The sequence below is a fragment of the Syngnathus leptorhynchus genome, chromosome 16 (genome assembly GCF_054491065.1).
Source record: "Syngnathus leptorhynchus isolate UIUO chromosome 16, UIUO_Slep, whole genome shotgun sequence".
NCBI lineage: Eukaryota > Metazoa > Chordata > Actinopteri > Syngnathiformes > Syngnathidae > Syngnathus > Syngnathus leptorhynchus.
The window spans coordinates 5,728,622-5,747,385 of record NC_141210.1 but is presented as its reverse complement, the minus strand read 5'-3'; the positions used below and the strand labels follow the sequence as shown (position 1 = coordinate 5,747,385).

At 40.9% G+C, this 18,764-nt stretch overlaps 2 protein-coding genes across 5 annotated transcripts; both read left to right on the top strand.

The window, feature by feature from the left end:
* The first annotated feature begins 18 nt into the window (after window positions 1-18).
* On the top strand, window positions 19-9,620 carry hoxb3a (homeobox B3a). 4 transcript variants are annotated; one of them, XM_085932941.1, is made up of 3 exons: window positions 19-318; window positions 4,646-5,343; window positions 6,097-9,620. In XM_085932941.1, the coding sequence occupies exons 2-3, from the start codon at window positions 4,767-4,769 to the stop codon at window positions 6,969-6,971; spliced, it is 1,452 nt and encodes a 483-aa protein (XP_085789067.1). In that variant the 5' UTR covers window positions 19-318; window positions 4,646-4,766; the 3' UTR covers window positions 6,972-9,620. The 4 variants fall into 4 exon arrangements, with proteins under 4 accessions (XP_085789067.1, XP_085789069.1, XP_085789066.1 ...); XM_085932943.1 differs by lacking the exon at window positions 19-318 and adding an exon at window positions 2,580-2,743 and having other exon boundaries at window positions 6,100-9,620; XM_085932940.1 differs by lacking the exon at window positions 19-318 and adding an exon at window positions 2,580-2,743.
* Window positions 9,621-11,539: 1,919 nt separating this feature from the next.
* Window positions 11,540-14,876, top strand: hoxb2a (homeobox B2a). Its single transcript, XM_085933797.1, has 2 exons — window positions 11,540-12,364; window positions 13,563-14,876. The coding sequence occupies exons 1-2, from the start codon at window positions 11,878-11,880 to the stop codon at window positions 14,405-14,407; spliced, it is 1,332 nt and encodes a 443-aa protein (XP_085789923.1). The 5' UTR covers window positions 11,540-11,877; the 3' UTR covers window positions 14,408-14,876.
* Window positions 14,877-18,764: the final 3,888 nt, after the last annotated feature.

Below are 18,764 nucleotides of genomic sequence, written 5' to 3'. Positions count from 1 at the left end.
TTTTTTAAACAAGGGGGGATGTGTGACTTGTTTCATGTAATTAATACAATGTTCACAATCAATAATGTCCACTCCAGTACTTGGTGCAGTTCATGTTGCTTCATTCCGGGATATGACAGCGGGGAATCGTTTAAGGTCATACCTGTCCATTAGGCTACACTAGGTTTCTGTTCTCTATTGGATTTGCAAGAACTATGATGCCATGTGTCTTTTCCCTCTTTCCTTTATTCCCACATTGCTGCCAACATCAGTTCTTAAGAGATCTGTGGAGGGTGCCCTTTACCATCAAAGCACCGGGACATAGAAGAAACTCTCTCAGTGAGTTAGTTTTACGCTGTATTTTTTTGTTCTCAATATTCATTATTTAATCAGGACTATGAATGTGTGAACGCATGTGAGTCATTTAAGTTTTTCGCAAGCATGTGCTGGATAACAGGATATTATTTATTATATTTAAATGTAAAAGCAGTCAAATTGCAAGATATGCTTCATATAGATAAATATAAAAAACATGACCTATATAATAAATAGCATATATAATAAAGAATACAGTATATATTAGCATTACATTGAGACGCATTTATACAAATTTAAAGAGGTTAAATGGGCACGCAAATATATTTTTAAATGTATGTTTGTGTGAATATGCATAATGTCATGTGCTATTCATTAATTTGGCAATTATGTGATATATCTGCAAATGCAACCAGAAATAAACCGGTACCATAATTTCGTCAAGATAGCAAAACAAGAACATATTATTGTGCTAGCAAGTTAATTCGAGGCAATAGCATTCAATGAATGTACGTTTGAAAGTTTCTTCAATCACAATCGATGCATCTCCTTGTGTGAGGTCATTGAGAAAATAATACATTTCCTTGAACAATCTAAAATGTTAAATCTACAACTCACACAACATTGAATTGTCCAATAAAAATAAAAATGAAACTTCGCAATCAGTAGTGTGCTTTCACAAGCGTGCGAATGTGCACTTCCCCTCTGGGTGCATGTCTCTCCCCCACACATGGTTCGCGTTTTGGAAAAAAAACGTTTGGTTAATGAGTAACGTGGCCTGAGCAGAACCTTCAATTAACAAAAGGCTTCGTTGAATAAAACCATTGCTGACCGGCACATTTTTGGCTCCCACCTACACGGAGCTGATCCTCCCATTTCAGCAGCCTGTAACGAATGCTATCTGCTTTTAACTTGTTCTACATTTGCAAGCGCGCTTATGCAGAGAGTTCGTAAGTCGAAACGTCTTGCATGGGAGGGGGGGAGGGGGGAATAGAGGGGAGTAGGAAAGAGACAGTGGCATGTGAGAATGAGTAGACTGGCAGATTCTCAGCAACGAATTCTAAATGCTTTTACTGTTTAATTTATTCTTGAAGATGATGTTGTTCCCACTCAAGGATTGATTTGAATGTGCTGGCAAGCAGTCCATGAGTATTAAAAAATGGATGGATGGATGGATGGATGGATGGATGGATGGATGGATGGATGGATGGATGGATGGATGGATGGATGGATGGATGGATGGATGGATGGATGGATGGATGGATGGATGGATGGATGGATGGATGGATGGACTGCAGATACGTATATGAACTAGTTGTGTGCAATTCACGAATATGGATGCTCAGTAGCACGCGTAGCGTGTGTAAATGTCTTTTTTTCTGTCTCTCAGAATAGAGGTGTTACGTCATATGACGTAATTATGGCACGGATTCAATATTTTTTACATTTCCCTCAGATTAAAACAAAAAATCTAAACAATTCGCCAATTCAATTGACTGCCGAAATGTATAGTCAGGGCATCGTCGTTTTTGTAATAAAATGAAATGACATCACAGTTTGCGAGGAGTTTAAATGAACTGAGCTGGTGGAAACTGGAGCGCTACATACAAACGATTAAAGCGCGCTCCTTTTAACTGAGCGTAATCGGCTGAACAATAATAGATCATTTCTCTCCATAATAGCCTACAGCATCTTAGAATTGTTTCTTCATTTCAAACCTAGCATTTGTTTTATTTCTTTATCTAAAGCAACGGAGCCAAAGCATTCAGTGAGACGTTCAGAATAGAGACAGGAAAACTATGCGCTGATTAAAGTTGAATTAAACCATTGAATCATTAACAATCCCATAATTTGTGTTCCTTTGGGGCTATATTTGGCTGTGTTTACTGGTCGTAGGAGCAGCGATACATACTTTAAAAAAAAAAAAGACATTTGAGGTCATTGTTATCAACCAGCAGCGGTGCAAGCGCTGGTAGTGGAGGGGAGAGGGGGGGCGGGGGTCTACAGCAGGCAGCAGGCGGGCTCCCGGTAAGCTCGTTCAGCTTGTGTGCTAGCCATAGCCTGTCGGTAGGCTGTCCGTATATTCCACCTGTTTAAAGCGCCCCCCCCCCCCCCCCTTTCCATCACCGAGGTGCTGAATTTGTCCACCTCTCGCATCCGCGGAGCGTTCATGTCACACGGCGTCCGGCTTGCCGCCCTCCGCGGCCGCTGGCGCCAGGAGGTGGTGGTGGTGTTGTGGTGGCGGCGGTGGCGGCTGCAAACAGCCGCCCGCTAGGCGAGAAAAACATCGGAGCGGCTTCCGCAGGCAGGAAATAGAAGGAGGACCAGGATTCTTCATGGATTTCATTATTTTGCCATGATTAATGACGTGCCCCAGTGACGGCAAATCTGTGATGCGATCTTGCTGGATCCTATCGGGATTGTACCGGGACCGCCGGTGCTAATAAAGGTAAGGATGTCTCACCAGTGGGCAGGCCAGGCGCTAATGCACGAGCGCGTACAACAAAGCAGAAATATCTTGTATTTGCGCATTGTGCACTTTGGGGTTGGCTCGGTTATTTATGACCCGCATGTGCTCAATGCCGGTTCAACAAGAGTTCACTATGCGTTAAACTGTCTTATAGCCCCCCCAAACCCCCGACCTCCCCTTCCACCTATTCCGCTTGCCCTTTCTTTCTCTCTTAAATGTTTCACTCCCTCATTCCTTGTAATTTTTTTCTTTTTTTGAAATAACCTATTTAATGGCTGACACTTTCACCTACGATTTGTACAATTTATCTTCTGGGTTTAGTCTTTTTTATTTACCTTTATATTTTTATGTATTTATGCATTTTATTATACATTCAATTCCTTCTTGCACGTAGTGTTCCCCCCCCCCCGCCCCAAAAATTTTTATTTTAAATTTGTTTTAAGACGTTTGGAGCATATACCACATCACCACAACATCAATCCGTAGAGTATTTATTCTGTTTTAAATGAAATCCCCCCCGTTTTTGTTTTGTTTTCAAAGCCCTTCATATTGTTGGAAAAATGTAATAAATGGGTTTCGTATCTCCAAGCTTGCATGGTGCGTCACGGCAGGCGCCATTTGTAATTTTATATCTCAGGATGAAGCAGTCACTGGACACCAAGGCCGACCTCTCCCTCCCTTCGTTTTTTTGTTTGGGTGCTTGTGTCACTATGCTTATTATTCTGGGAGACGTCTAAGAAAGTTGGTGATTGTATAAAGCTGTTGCCCTTATAAAACAGAGGAAGATACATTACGTTTGCCCTTTTTAATCGTAAAACAGCTATGATTCAATAACATAGTCCTCCTACCCTCACTGCCATGGTCTCGCTAGCTCCCCTTTTTTTTTTACTCCCCCTCTGCTTGCGACTATTCCTCAGAGTAAATAATTAGGATTCCAGCTTGTCTTGAGGAAGATAAATGGCTGACATATGTGACGTGCTGAGAGCTGGAGAGGGACTGGACAGTGTCTCTGATAAATAAAAAGCTTACAAATAATATTTTGAAAAATGTATGGGGTTTAAACAGCAATAAAATTCGCATTGATTTAGGTTATTATGTTTGTCATTATTTTGTACACATAGACTTATTCCCACTTTGTTGCTTATTTTTAGTGTAGACTTTTTATTTAAATACCAATTATTATTATTATTATTATCTATCTAACTTATTCATCTTGCTTTTTATTTTAAAAGTTTCTATAGTGTGTGTGAAATAAAAAATATGAATGCATGAAACAATTACAAATACATGAAGGTATAACAATGACAGCTTTTAAATTAGCAACAAAGAGGCAAGCCTTAAATCCAATACATTGACAGAAATAGGCTATTTGCATGAGCCACATTAGAACACATACAGAGTGACCAATCTACCAGTGCCTTTCTCAAAATAAAAATAAAAACACACCTATATATTTACAAACAATGCAAGGAAATGTTTCCTATAGCAAATAATCTGTTTCATATTAAGAAATAAAAAAAGAGAACAAGGCTCAATCATGCAATTCTTCATTTTCAATTTTTGCTAATATTGTTATCATGTTATTTTGCAAATACTCCTTGTTCATGCATTAATTTCACCTTATTTGAGTCACATACAGTATGTGTGTGCGTGTGTATGTCTTTCTTTGACGTGAGTATGCGTGTGCATGTGGAAAGAAAGAGGTCTGCCCTCCTCATGCCCCCTCCACAAGAGCATCTGCAGCCTGTGCTCGAGCTCTGAAGGGAGGAAGGGGGTGAGGGAAGAAAAGCGCCGGATTCTATTCATGTCATGGCGCCTTTCAGTGGCAGAAGATGGATTTATCTCTCTCATTTCTTGTTTCTGCTTTTCCTAACCTCTTAGGTCAGATTGCAGGGGGCCATTCGAGAGACACCGTCACGTGACCCCTGGTACCAAATGGTCTTCCGGCAGTGGTTCTCAACAAGGGCCGGAGCTAAAGACGACATTGCCACATTTCCCAGACATGCAGAAGACAACATACTACGACAATTCAACTCTTTTTGGTGGCTACGTGTCTTATCAGGTGCAGGGGGCAGCAACTGCACCTGTCAACAGCTTTGGGGGCTATGAAGTCCCAGGGTCTCATCATCAGCCAACCTTCCAGTCTGCAACCCATCTGGATGTTGACTCTTACCACCGATCCGCCTGCTCTTTGCAGACAGTGGGTGGTGGCAGCGGGCACCAGCAGCAGCAGCAACAGCTAGCCAAAAACAAGGAGCCCAATGGCAGCTGCATGAGGCCCACCCTGCCTCCTGAGCACCATGCTGGCTCCCAAGTCTCCCCACCATTGGCCCCCAATCCAAGCGACAGTAGTACCATAGCTCAGCAGCCAGGGGGCAGTGCTGGTGCCTCGTCAGTCCCTAAATCAGGCCTCAATAGGTCATCCAATTCTTCCTCTTCCACGTCATCCTCCACTTCTTCCTCCTCCTCTTCGCTGCCCTCCAACCCAACTTTGGCGAAGCATATATTTCCATGGATGAAAGAGTCTCGCCAAGCAACTAAGCAGAAAAATTGTTCGCCCAGCAACAACTCGGGCAATGGTGTGTTTTACCCATCTTTTTAATCGTTACACTCGTTTTTGATATTTTTATATTTTTGTGTGTTTGACTTACTAATTTTTCAGTCGTCATAGTTTCTGGGGAAAAAATTCACCTGATGCTGAACCTAGTCCTTAATTCTTAAATATCCCTAAATGTTTTACAATATTACATATTAGTGTTACTATGGTATTATTAATGACAACCTATTGTGCTAGGTGAAAAATGAAGGCAGATCCACAATCAGTGCGAAAAAATATTTCTAAAAGTTCATTTGCGTCTGATAAAAAAAATAAAAATTTCTCTGTTTTAAAAAAAAATCACCAATTTGCTAGAATCTATTTCAGAACAGATATGAGCCTTTTAACATGCCCAGCTTCTCTATTATGCCAATCAACATGCTCCTAAAATATGTCTCTTTCTTGAATTCTTAATTTTAGGTAATGTACAAAACCTAAACTTAACTCCACCTTTACATGATTTGTGCTAACATTCTTTCTGCTGCAGCTGTTGTAGCTGTAGGGGCTTTGTCTTTCTGGCCAAGATGCAATTTAGCGGCCCTCGACCAATAACAGCCTTGCTCTCTTAATAACTGCCACGGTTATAAAGTGGCGACAACTAATATTAGGGGATACGAAACTCTGCCTGCACAGTATCGCTTAATCTTCTCGTCTGCTCTCTCATCCTTACATGTTTAATTTTTTTTTTTTCTATTTCAATCACAAGCTTTGTCTGATCATTTTCTTCCTCTGCCAGCAGCATCGGGTGGAGGTGAGAGCGGTAGCGGCGGGGAGAAGAGTCCGACGACCGGATCATCGGCATCATCGAAACGAGCACGCACAGCGTACACCAGTGGCCAACTTGTTGAACTGGAGAAGGAATTTCATTTCAATCGCTACCTGTGCCGTCCACGACGTGTGGAAATGGCCAATCTGCTTAACCTTTCTGAGCGCCAGATCAAGATCTGGTTCCAGAATCGACGCATGAAGTACAAAAAGGACCAGAAGGCCAAGGGATTAAGTTCTAGCTCAGGAGGGCCTTCACCAACTAGCTCACCGCCTCTGCCCATGCAATCCTCTGCGAGTTATCTCAACTCAATGCACCCAATGGTTGGGGGAGGTGGGGGAGGAGGGTCAGCCTATGATGCCCCATCTCCTCCATCTTTTGGTAAACCTCACCAAGGAGTTTCATACTCCATGTCCACTGCCTACTCCAATCTCCCAATGAAGGGCTGCCCTCCACAACAAAAGTTTAGTCACCAAGATCAAGACTACGGTGAGCCACATCCTCACCACGGCCTCGTGCAGGCCAACTCTACCAGCTTTGGAACTCCCACTAACATGCAGGCCAGTCCAGTGTATGTGGGGGGTGGCAGCTATGTGGAACCCATGCCTGGTTCTGGGCCCTCCATGTATGGCCTAAATCACCTGGGCCCAACACCATCCCATCACCAAACCATTGAATACAATGGTGGAGGGCCCATGTCAGCCACTAACCAGCATCATGTGAGTGGAGGGGTACCTCCAGGTCCTTGCGACCCACCCAGTCATACAACGTACACAGAGCTCTCTGCGCACCATACCTCGACTCAGGGCAGAATTCAAGAAGCACCCAAGCTCACTCACCTGTAGCACTGGGGAGAAAAATGAAGGATGACCACACAAAATTAACAGGCTGGATAAAGCTATGGAAGAAAATGAGATGGAGAGGAGCAATTCAGTGGTTTATGCTTTACATGCGCTTAGGGAAGTAATCAACGTTTGGCTCGATATTGATGTCATCACTGTCAACAATATGGCAATGTACTTTAGTCTTCGAAAGGCACTTCATTTGAATTTGTATTTATTAATTTTAAAACGAGAAAAAAAAATCATCCTTGTCTTTAGGGAACAGGCAGTAAGTCCATGTGGAGTTTTTTTTTTTTTTTGGTGTTGGTTATTAGATTAATCTAAATCAGTGGTGGCCAAACTTTTGTACGCCACGGACCAGTTCATAAAAGTACCCACAACCCGAATGAGGAAAAGTTGGTATAAGAAATGAATGGATGAAAGTTCAAAACAAATTAGAATAATATGATGACAACCATACGAGAGAGCCATTTGTATTTGGTATGTCCCATAGAAATCCTTTTGAATTCAAAACTAGCATCAAATGATCTCCATAGAAAATGGAAAAGTGTTTATTAATATTCTTGAATAACATAGTCTGAGACTTCATTTCAAAAAATAGACACCCCAGAAGACTCATATACAAACCAGTCTTCCAGATGAAATAGTGGAACATTTAATGGGAAGTTACTGAGGTGCTAAGATTAATGACAGTGAGGTTTCTTCCCCCCCTCCGGGCAACACATGTTGTTGTCATCTGAGCTGAGTAAGTTGAGCTCTTAGGGAAAGGAAAGAATAGCTGGCACTCTTCACTCTCGCCTGTCCAGTAAAGTGCATAAAAACGCTGATTGATCCTCTGTCTCTTTTCATCTCCTGCCATAAATTTCTGTGTGGATCCAGATTTAATCACTGACCCATTGTATTGGATATGTCACAACAGCACATACGCTCTAATTGGGGCAATGTTTTTTTTTTTTTTTACAATTCAATTTATGCATCTGTATACAAACTTAACACCTACAATCACTTCTTCTTCCACTCCAACTGAAAGCTTCAAGGTTGTAGATTCCCTGGAATGACACATACAATGTCTTGCTAAGTACTTTAGCGTACCATCTTTGTACACACAGCAATGCTAAGCTAGTTTCATATTGTTGGTAACTGCAGTCAGGTAACGCCAGCTGCTGATGTTGTTACAATGTTCGTTTATTCCCATACTTTCGCACATCATTGATACAGGGTATAGAGTTGAGAATGCTTTTTACTTATGCTTATGCCCATTCTCTCCCTCACTTTCACTAATGGAAGGGTTTACATAAATAGGTGGGCATAATTGTTTTATAGATAAATATATTTGGTTTTTTTCTTGCATATTTTGACTTTTGAAATGGATACAGGGTATATATTTGAACAAAAATGCCAGTCCCAGGAATGTGTTCACATTTTTGAAAAAAAAAAAAAAAAAAGGGTTTATTTGTTTAAATCATTAGTAAGGAGTTGGGAGCAAAACGTTAAAAAAATTTTGGGGGGGAAAACGATTAACTCAATGTTAAAAGTTTTAAAGTGGAAGTAAACACACACATTTTTTTGTAACAATATGTTCTGAGTAGTCCAACTAGTCAAAACATCATGTTCTGATTAATGTTTCATTTATGGAATATGAATTAAGCAGGCAAAATCCACTTTTTTATGCAGCTGAGGGGGCGTCCATTTTGGATCTTGCTGTTGATTGAAAATGACATCACAGTTGCCACGTCTCAGGTCACAACCAATCACAGCTCATCACTTTTTTTAAGCTGAGCCATGATTGGTTGGGACCTAAAACATTGCCGATACTCATTTTCAGTCAACATCACGTGGCAAAATGGCCGCCCCTAAAATGTATAAAATCCGTATTTAGACTAGTGAGGGCACATAAACAACATATTGTAAAGAAAAGTTTTGAGTTGACTTCCTCTTTAAGTGTGTCTGACCCACTCTACACAACTTGATGCTCTGAAAATATACTCATGTTTTTCAAAAGTGTGATTTACACAAATGCTTTTTGCATCCGGGTGTCATTGTTGCACTTAGAGTTTACATTTTTTTAAGTTGAATGTAAAAAAAAAAAAAAAAAAAAAAATGTTATTTTGAGGAAGCCTCTCCAATCAGAGTCCTTCGCAAATGTGCGTTCAAGTTAACGTTCATATAAAATATTTATTTGTTATTGCCAGTTTAAAATAATTCTCTCTCTCATTATCATTATTTATCCATCGTGTATTTATATTGATAAAAAAAATGTAATTTTCTAGCATTTACCTGTTATGAATGAAAAACAGCATTGTGTTTCTTCTTTGTCAATTGTACTGAAGTTACAATTTTAGTTCTTGTATTTTGATAGGGAATAAGTAATTTTTAAGTTCCTACAGTTCTTTTTACAAGAATGTCTCGACATGTACAAGGAAATAGCAGGGATGGGAATTGGTAACCCATCCATGCAAACCTTAGAATTTTGACAACATATTAGCCGAGGGAAAGAATAAGACTTTTTGGAGAACAATGACTTCTTTATTTGCCCTTTAGCAACTTTTTATTTAATTGTTTATAGAGTTGTCTGTCCAGCAGTTCCTTAATAAAATGTTACTTTATTCAGAGTTTCATTCACTGTTTCAACATAATCTCAGAAAGATAATTGAGCTCACACTATAGCAGAGAATGTGTTACAATAAATAACAAAAACAAAGCATCATGAAGAACTTTTTGAAGAATGCACGCAAACATATAGTCACTATTAAGCTTTGAGATGGCTATAAATGCAAATGATACACCCACTCAGGTCTTCCAAGATGAACCCATGCGTGATCACGTGGTTTGGAGCCTCACCCCCGGCTCAAATACATTCCTTCTCTCTGTCTAACTCCCCCATTTATGAGAACCGAAGACTTGAGACATAAATCAGCGTCCCATAAATAACGGCTGTACTTCCCTTTACATTTTCGTTGGACTAACAGACAATAAAAACACCAATAAGCAAAGATTGAATGTAATTTATTGCCTCGTAAAAACAGCCAGGGAACTTGGCTTCAGCTGCGCAGCCTCTGCTGAAAATAGAGGCCAGCGGAGCCCCGGAGTCACACGAGCAAGTAGAGCTGTTTTAACAAGTATTGCAGGAATAATAACATTCATATATATAATGTTTTATTTAGGTTTTATTTGTAATCCATGTTTCAAATAGAGCAAAATTATACAAGATGTCACTCTAAAACATTCACAAATTCAATCCTAAAGAAAAATGGGTGCCTTTTAGCGAAATCCGAGTGTTTGTCATTGCTTGCCCTGCCTAATGGACTTCACTCCCACACACATTTCTGCCTTTTCTTTCTTTTTTTTTTTTCTTTTCTTTTTTTTACTCTTACCAAACAACAATTTGTATGCAAAGAAAATGGGTTGTGTCTTCAAGGGTTATGTTTTAATATTAGGATCAAATGTGCGGTTGATAAACAGTGAGTGTTATAACATATAGTAAGTGAAGTGAATGGGAGGTTTGCATGTTTAAGAAGGGGCTGCGTCAGGCTCTTTGCAGTCAGAGAAAGATTGATCACCGCCACCCACCCGGGGGGTCCCTATAGGCCCTTCCGAAATATCCCTATAGTCAATTTTCGAGTTCCTATTTTTTACAAACTGTCGCAATTTGCGCCCCAATTTTCCATTGACGTTAGGCTCCCTGCGATCAACCCGGAGAGCTAAAAATAAAATGCCGTCTTTCTACAAATAGGGATGTGTGTGTGGACTTCCCTCCGCTACAAAACGACCTTGCCGTGAACTCGCTCTCCCTCCGTGAAAACACACCAAGCATTTTTAAGTCACACGTACTTCATTCACACTAAGAGGGGGTGGGGGACCAATATTCTCACTGTGGATTATCGAAGGACGAGAAGATGGCTTCTAAAATCAAAACACCAATCGGGTTTTTCGATCAATTAATTAAAAAGAAATAAATAAATAAATAAATAAATAAATAAATAAATAAATAAATAAATAAATAAATAAATAAATAAATACGCTTTACGCACTGGAAGCGCTTTTTTAATAAAACCTTTTATTATGTCTGCTTTCTGTAAAACAAACAAAAAAAAAAGAACAAACTTGACCCATTTACACATTCAATTCTCACCTTTTTAGCAAAAATAAAATCTAGCCATACTGCTGTCTGTGCAAAATGAAAAGCAAAAATATTTCCCATCATGAAACGGGAGTTTGTCAGACTTAATAAAATGAATGATCCGTGTCTTGTAGATATATATTTTTTTGAGGGAGTAGTGTAAAAGGTGTTGGCGATCTTCGAATATTAACAGTCATCACCACCGAAAAAAAAAAAAAATGTCCCAGCGATGCTCTATTGTTGGCGTCTACGAGCTGAGATCCACCGACAGGTCGCCTACACTGTCCACATGGCGACCGGTAGCCCACAGGCTTCTTCCTCGCCTCTGAATTACCCCCCGGTGTGACAAAAACAATGGCATTATTTCATGCTATAGCCCCGTTTGCCACATTTGATACCAAATAATTATGCAGCTTCCCACAGTCAACGCCGCCGCCAGGCCTAGGCTTTTAATTGGTTCCTTGGGGTCACGTGACCAGGAATTGGCTGCATTTTCACCCCATAGTTCTTCAGTTTAGCCGACCCAGGTCCCCATACGCTAGTAATATCATCAATATACACAATTATTATATTGCCACACGCATTTACGCTATCGCAGCCGGAGTGTGCGTGCTCGCGCTTTTTTATTTTGGTTCATTTTTCCATGTATTTCGAGGCTGTATGAGTCTGCTTGATTGTGTGCGTGTGTGTGCGCGCGCGTGTGTGTGCGCGCGTGTGTATTGCTTTTTTATTTTGGGGAAGGGATTTTCAGGGTTCTCGTCGTTTGATTGATATCCGTTTGAAGGAGCAATGAATTTTGAATTTGAACGAGAGATCGGTTTTATAAACAGCCAACCGTCGCTAGCAGAGTGCCTGACGTCCTTCCCTGCCGTCCTGGAGTCATTTCAAACTTCATCAATCAAGGAGTCGACAGTAATTCCGCCTCCCTTCGAGAACACCATCCCCAGCCTCAGCCCCTGCACAAGCAGCCAGCCAAGACCAGCTTCAAGGAACCAACAGAACCGGAGAACCTCTGTTAGCGATGGCCTCCCCACAAACAACCGACTCACTCAGCATCCCTGCCCGCCTGGCCAAGCCCCCGCCCCGAATGCATCATCGTCTTCCGCCGGACCACTGGCTCACGAATTCCCCTGGATGAAGGAGAAGAAATCATCCAAAAAATGTCTGAAAACTGGGATCAGCTCCAACAGTGGTGGATCCATCATCCCATCCGCTTCTTCGTCCCCATCACCGACCGTCCCCGGGTACGCACCGACGGGCATGGAGTCACCCACAGGTCGGTACATATGGCTGTATGTTTATGGTTGGGCTGCGGGGGTGATTTGGATGTGTTTAAACTGATTGATTGCACACCGTTAATCTTCTCTGAAGCAATTGCATCAAATGTGTCGGACGATGATGGGATTGTCTCTCTCAAGCAGTGTTGTGTCTATGTGCGTCTTGTGCATTGCGGTCATGCTGGATCAACAGGGGAGCCATTTTCAGACTACTGCATTATGCTGTAAGACTGCCTTGCACCCATTCATTCATTGGATTTAAAATGGCCACGTTATCATCCATTTAAAGACAGGGGTTGCGTTTTGCATTGAGCAGGCCATCGTATTGTATTATCCTGATGATTGTGACAATAAATAAATATCATTTCATTATGGCTTATCATGTGTGAGCGTAAAATTCTATTTATATACAGTACAATTCATCACATGGTCATTTCGAGAAGTTGTTGTGATTTCCTAACAGATACTCATCCTGGATATAACCTATATTTTGTGATCATATTTTACTGATATAGCTAAATGACGAGTCCGTCAGAGAATGTGGGGTGGGGGTTGGGTGGTAAAATGTGGAAATCCTCAAGCCCTCATGTCGTTTGGCTTGCAATTCAACCTCCATATTAGTTGATCACTTTTTATCTCTACATCCAAATCACGCAAACATGCACACATTTGATTAACTATATTGTGTGTGTGTGTGTGTGTGTGTGTGTGTGTGTGTGTGTGTGTGTGTGTGTACATTTAAAAAAAATTATCTGCGTCTCACACTTTTACTCCCTGCTTTGATTTATTTCATCTAATCGCTGTTATCGATTTTACGCAGTCGCTCTTATCGGCGCGCTGCGCTGCCCATTATACAGAGGAGCGTAGCCTGACATTATTTAGCTTGCGAGGTTTCATCGTCATCCTGATTTATTTATTTATTTATTTATTTATTTATTTAATTATTTATTTGGAATGTAGCGCTGTATTTAGAGAGCGCGTTTTGATAACTGCTTTATTTTATTTATGGAAGACCCAGCGAGCGTGAGATCCCTCATGCCTTTGAAACAGTTTATTGTGAAGGCTGGAAATTGTGCGAGTAATAATAATGACTTGAAGGAGATTTTAAGCACATTGTAATATTACAACAATGACGAAATCAATATATTTGTCACATATTTGAATGAGAATTAAATCCTTTATTTATGTGCCATTCAGATCCAAATCAAGCGGGTCTAGACGTCGGAAGCGCTGGATCTCGTCGGCTCCGCACCGCTTACACAAACACGCAACTGCTGGAGTTGGAGAAGGAGTTTCACTTTAACAAATATCTTTGCCGACCGAGAAGAGTGGAGATTGCTGCCCTTTTAGACTTGACCGAGCGTCAGGTTAAAGTTTGGTTCCAAAACCGGCGGATGAAACACAAGCGCCAGACCACACATCACCGTGATGGTGGTGGCGATGGGGGAGGAGGAGGAGGAAACCAAGAATCCGGAGAGCCGAGTTGTATCGAGCCGCTCGAAGGCGCGGATGCTTCATCACCTTACTCGAGTCAGCCGCTTGAGGCATCTGGCACCGGCGAGTTATCGGATGGCGAGGCGGGGTGCAGTAATCCATCTTCGGCTGCAGCACCCACCGCCCACAGTCTTGACAGCGGAGACAATGCGCGTCCCACGCTGGAGGAGGGAGGCCTATCGAGGCTACCGGACCTGCCAACGCTGTCGAATGCGGCTTGCCCCTGTGACTCTGCTGCCAAATACAACTCCCCGGAGCCGTTCGCCACGAAGAATTCCAGCGATAACGCGAGCATAAGGCATTTGAACGAAACGAGCACAGTCGCGGGATTGGAGCCACCACGTGCATTTTGCGAGCAGCCGGACTCGTCCGTTCCTTCCTCTTCTACTTCCTCCGAGCTCCCCGATTTGACTTTTTTTGCCGGAGACGCCTGCATGTCACCCAGCCTTCAGAGTTCCCTGGACAGCCCGGTGGATTTTTCGGAAGAGGACTTTGATTTGTTCACAAGCACATTGTGTACAATGGACCTTCAGCATCTCAATTTCTGAGTGTGTTTTTTTATTTGTGATTAAAACGAGGGCTCTCAACAAGAACTGCGTCGCTGAAAAAAAAAAAAACATGACAACATTCCTGTATGATTCAAGAGTGAAATATTGGACGTTGATATTGAAATATATATTTTCATCATTTTGCCAGTATTATTTGAACATGTACCAGAGCTCTAGTGGCTACAAAAAAAGTCTGAATATATGTGCCCTCATTTCAGGAATGTGAATTTACATATTTATTAGTCATTAGAATTTTTAGAATGTGTGGATTTTTTCCAATCCAAACTTCTCAGGAACTGCTGCCGCTTTTTGAACATCTTATCTGAGGAAATGAACAGGAAAAAAATCTCTTGCTGTGCACCCGAGAGAAGAGGGAAGCCGTGTTGATGATTGAAGTTTTAAACCCTAGTTTATTTATTGAGATTCTTTAATAGTGATATCTAAATTATTTATTGTATACATATTTTCATAGTGGAATACTAATATGATAATAAAAATACAAATACATAAAGTGGCATTTGTACTTTTTATTTCGAAGGTGAGGTTCAAATTAAGTCCTAAATCTGTTCAAATATCTGAGCAATGTACAAAGTGCACGTTATTATGATCAATAGTTGAAAGGTGGTATTTAATTTCACATAATACGTTTTATGTTTTACTTGCAATAGGATTGGGAGACGTAGTGAATAAAAAGATCCGTGCAGTCATGTGACAACAAACTTGCTGCATTATGGTATAAATCAAGGGAATACTTGGCTGCCTTCTCTATAGACTTATTATAGTACTATAGTAATAGTAGTTACATAATGCAACAGCAATAAATTGAATGCGTTGATATCCACGACGCTGGCTTAAGAATTAATGTTATGCAAACTTGGCTGCTGCCCCTCCTCCTGCAGAGTTAAAATGGCGCTACAGACAAAGCAGGATGCAAACAATGAGCAATGGCAGCCATTACAGGACAAACTGTGTGCGCGTGCGCGGTTTTGTGCTTGTGTTAGCGTGTGCGTGCGCGCGCGCGTGCGTGCATGCGTGCGTTTGGGGCTGTGGGGAAGAGAAAAGAAAGGCAGAGAGAAAGCGTCATTGTTTTTTTACTCGAACTGCATCGTTTTATTACAACCGCTCCCACTCTTCTACTGCTATTAATCCTACGATTAAAAATAAAGTAACACTGGGGATTTTTATCGCAATGACTATATAATGTTCTAAATAAATGATTAAAAATATTGGATACTATTATCTGTTTCACGACATATAGACATATATTTTCCTTGTGAGCTATTATAAACAGTATAATAAAATACATATAATAATATTGTTCAATAATCCTTTAGCCCAGGGATTGTCAATCGGTGGTCCGCGGCCCTCTAGTGGTCCGTCATGGTATTGCAAGTGGTCCGTAAAATTGGAATTGGAAAATAATTGTAACATTTTTAAAAGTAAAATAGATTCATGATTTAGACTTGATTTATATTTCCAGCTTTATTTTCCGGTTAGGAGAATTATATATAAAATACTTTTGCCACCTCAGTTAAGGCAGTGATCTGTCACACCTGAGTTATGCAATAGCACACACCCAGGCTGAAATCATAACAGTGACGGTGAATGTGATACAAAAGATATAGACTACGCCATATTAAAACCTGGCAGCTGGTCGACAGACGGTGACAGCCAGAAGAGCAAGATTATCGAAGCACACCTAACCAATATCTCTCTCTCTCTCTCTCTCTCTCTCTCTCTCTCTCTCTCTCTCTCTCTCTCTCTCTCTCTCTCTCACTCACTCTAGCTGCCCATTGTCACCGATTATGATAATACATTTTATGGACAAATTTCCAGGTACACCCGAGGCACTGAGGTGCTGATCTCAGTATCTCATCTCTTTTTTTGGCGCAAATCTTGTTCTTCTGTTCGTCCATGTATCAAAGTGTATATTCAAACTTTATGCTTTGACTCACAATGAATAGCAGATAATCAGTCTGCCTCCCTCTCATGCATCAATGTGCAGCTAAGTTGTGTGAGAGCAAATGTCACACGTTTGTTTCCAAAAGAAGCACAAGCGCACAAATGACTTGTCAAGCTGGATCCGTGGAGAGTACAGTAACAACAATCTGAATAAGTGTGTACTGCACAAACCTAAACGGGTCAATAAAGTCATTTCACTAAATTTGCTAACATTTACCAAGGGACCAACAGCGACAATTGCCACTCATTAACAGAAAGTAAATAGACGGCGAGGGATTACTGAAGCATTTACACTTCGATCTATTGCTGACCAGCAGCAGTCAACAAGAAGTAGAGAAATAAATTACAATATATGAACTATAAAAAAAAAAACAGTTATGCATTATTTAACATAATCTAACTAAGGCCATTTTTGTCCTGTTTGGAAGAAATTGAAGCCTGTATGGGACTAAATATTCCTGAATTTCAGTGACTAGAACACAAAAGTCGCCCGTGTACTGCTGACTTGGACTAAATTCTCTTCTTTCTCCACTACTCCTTGAAACAGTCATTCTTTGTCCCTTCTCAACTGGATTGGTGTAGCCATTGTCAACTGATGGTCCACGGCCCTCTAGCGGTTTGTGACGGTATTGTAGGCAGTCCGTGAAATTGGAAATAGGAAAGAATTCAAATGAACCTCAATTGTTTAGTATTTACATGCTTCCACTTGGGGACTTTATACGTAAATATAACATGAGTTTTGATTGTTTTGCGGACGACACCCAATTATATATCGGCGGGATTGTTGTAATTTTGAGGCCCTGATAAGAAGCCTTTTGAGACATGGAGCAATATAAATAAGATTAACTTGATTTAAATCCCAACAGGACTTTTAGAAATGCAGGAAGACACATAATTAAAATTGTAACCTTTTAACCTCCGTTTCTTTCTGCCCTGTAGTCACTACCCAGACAGTCATGTGGGTGTCATTTGATGGTCATCTTGTACTAGTCTGTTCCTGCATTCTTCCTACCCACTTACTTTAGTCTGTGTCCTTTCATTCACTATGTGATCATTAACCACCATCCTTGTTACCCACCCACATCACTCGTCATGACTTACATATAGTTGGGGGGGGGGGTTAGTTGAAGTTCTGTTTGCTGTCCGGTCACTCACCATGGTTTGACAAATTCCTTTTTCTGAAGCTTGTCAGCAAGAAGCTTTTATACTTAAGCAGGCAAATGATTCACTTTAAAAGGTATACCACCTTTCATAAATATTTGCAATTATACAGTTGTATAAAAATGAAAAACACTGAACATTGTGATGTCACCATTTCTTCTTTCCTGATGGACAAAAAAAACAAAAAGTATTTGGTGAACCAGAAGGTCGGCTGTCTCCCTTAATCTCATTGCTATAACAGATCAGCAAAATTATTCCATTAGCAAACACATGGTCAAACACACATCCCAATCCAATTGTTGGAAATCACATTGAATCCTCAAAGTTTCTGATCATCTTCTAGTGCAATGTATTATATTATTCCTGGTCTTCTCATTAAAAAAAAAAATCTACAAAGAAGAAAACGGAAAGCCTTTTAATGTTTGATTTTAACTTGAAGACCGTTTACTCTGGATTATCCAAGGGTGGTTTGTAATCCAGCCACACACTAGAAAACAATTATTAAAATTTGAGAGGAGCAGTTGGCCGTCACTCATTAAAATCAGGGGAGCAGCATTTGTAATTAACTATTTTATCCATCCATGCTGAAAAGTCCATCATTCACTGCATGGAAGTTACAAGGAAGTGCAACTTTCTTTACTTGTAGTTGTAATGTTAACAATTTTTTTAAAGCGTTTTTTTTTTTTTTTTTTCTCAACGAAGATGCCAGGGAGCAGAAGGCTGGTTCACAACTCCTCTTTTATTCTCTCTGCCCTGACAGATTCGTGCTGATATCAGATTGATGGGTCAGTTTGATTGAAGTCTCTTTGTCGTGCCCATGTCACTACGAGTGATGGATGAGGCGCGTGCGCAAATCCAAAACGCGGGCACCTAAGTCCTCCCCTGTTCTTCATTCTCCGTTTTACGCTCACACGCACACGCACGTCCACCGGTCAAACAAGATTCTGGCTTTTTGGTCACCCTGGGCGATGTGACGACAAGTCACGTGACCCGGGGAGGTAAGAAAAGAAGTGACACGAAAAACAGAAGGGACATGGAAAAGAAGGAAAGCTGAGTGTGAGAAGAAAATGAATTACAGGATGGAAGAAGACCACAAAAAGGTGACTTGACTTTTTCTGCCCTGTTGCGTTGTTTTGCATCATCACCGAGTCTCAGAATTCCGCACGTTGATTTTTTGGGGGGTCCAATTTAAAGGCCTTGCTTTTGCATAAACTTATAGGAACACGTATACGCG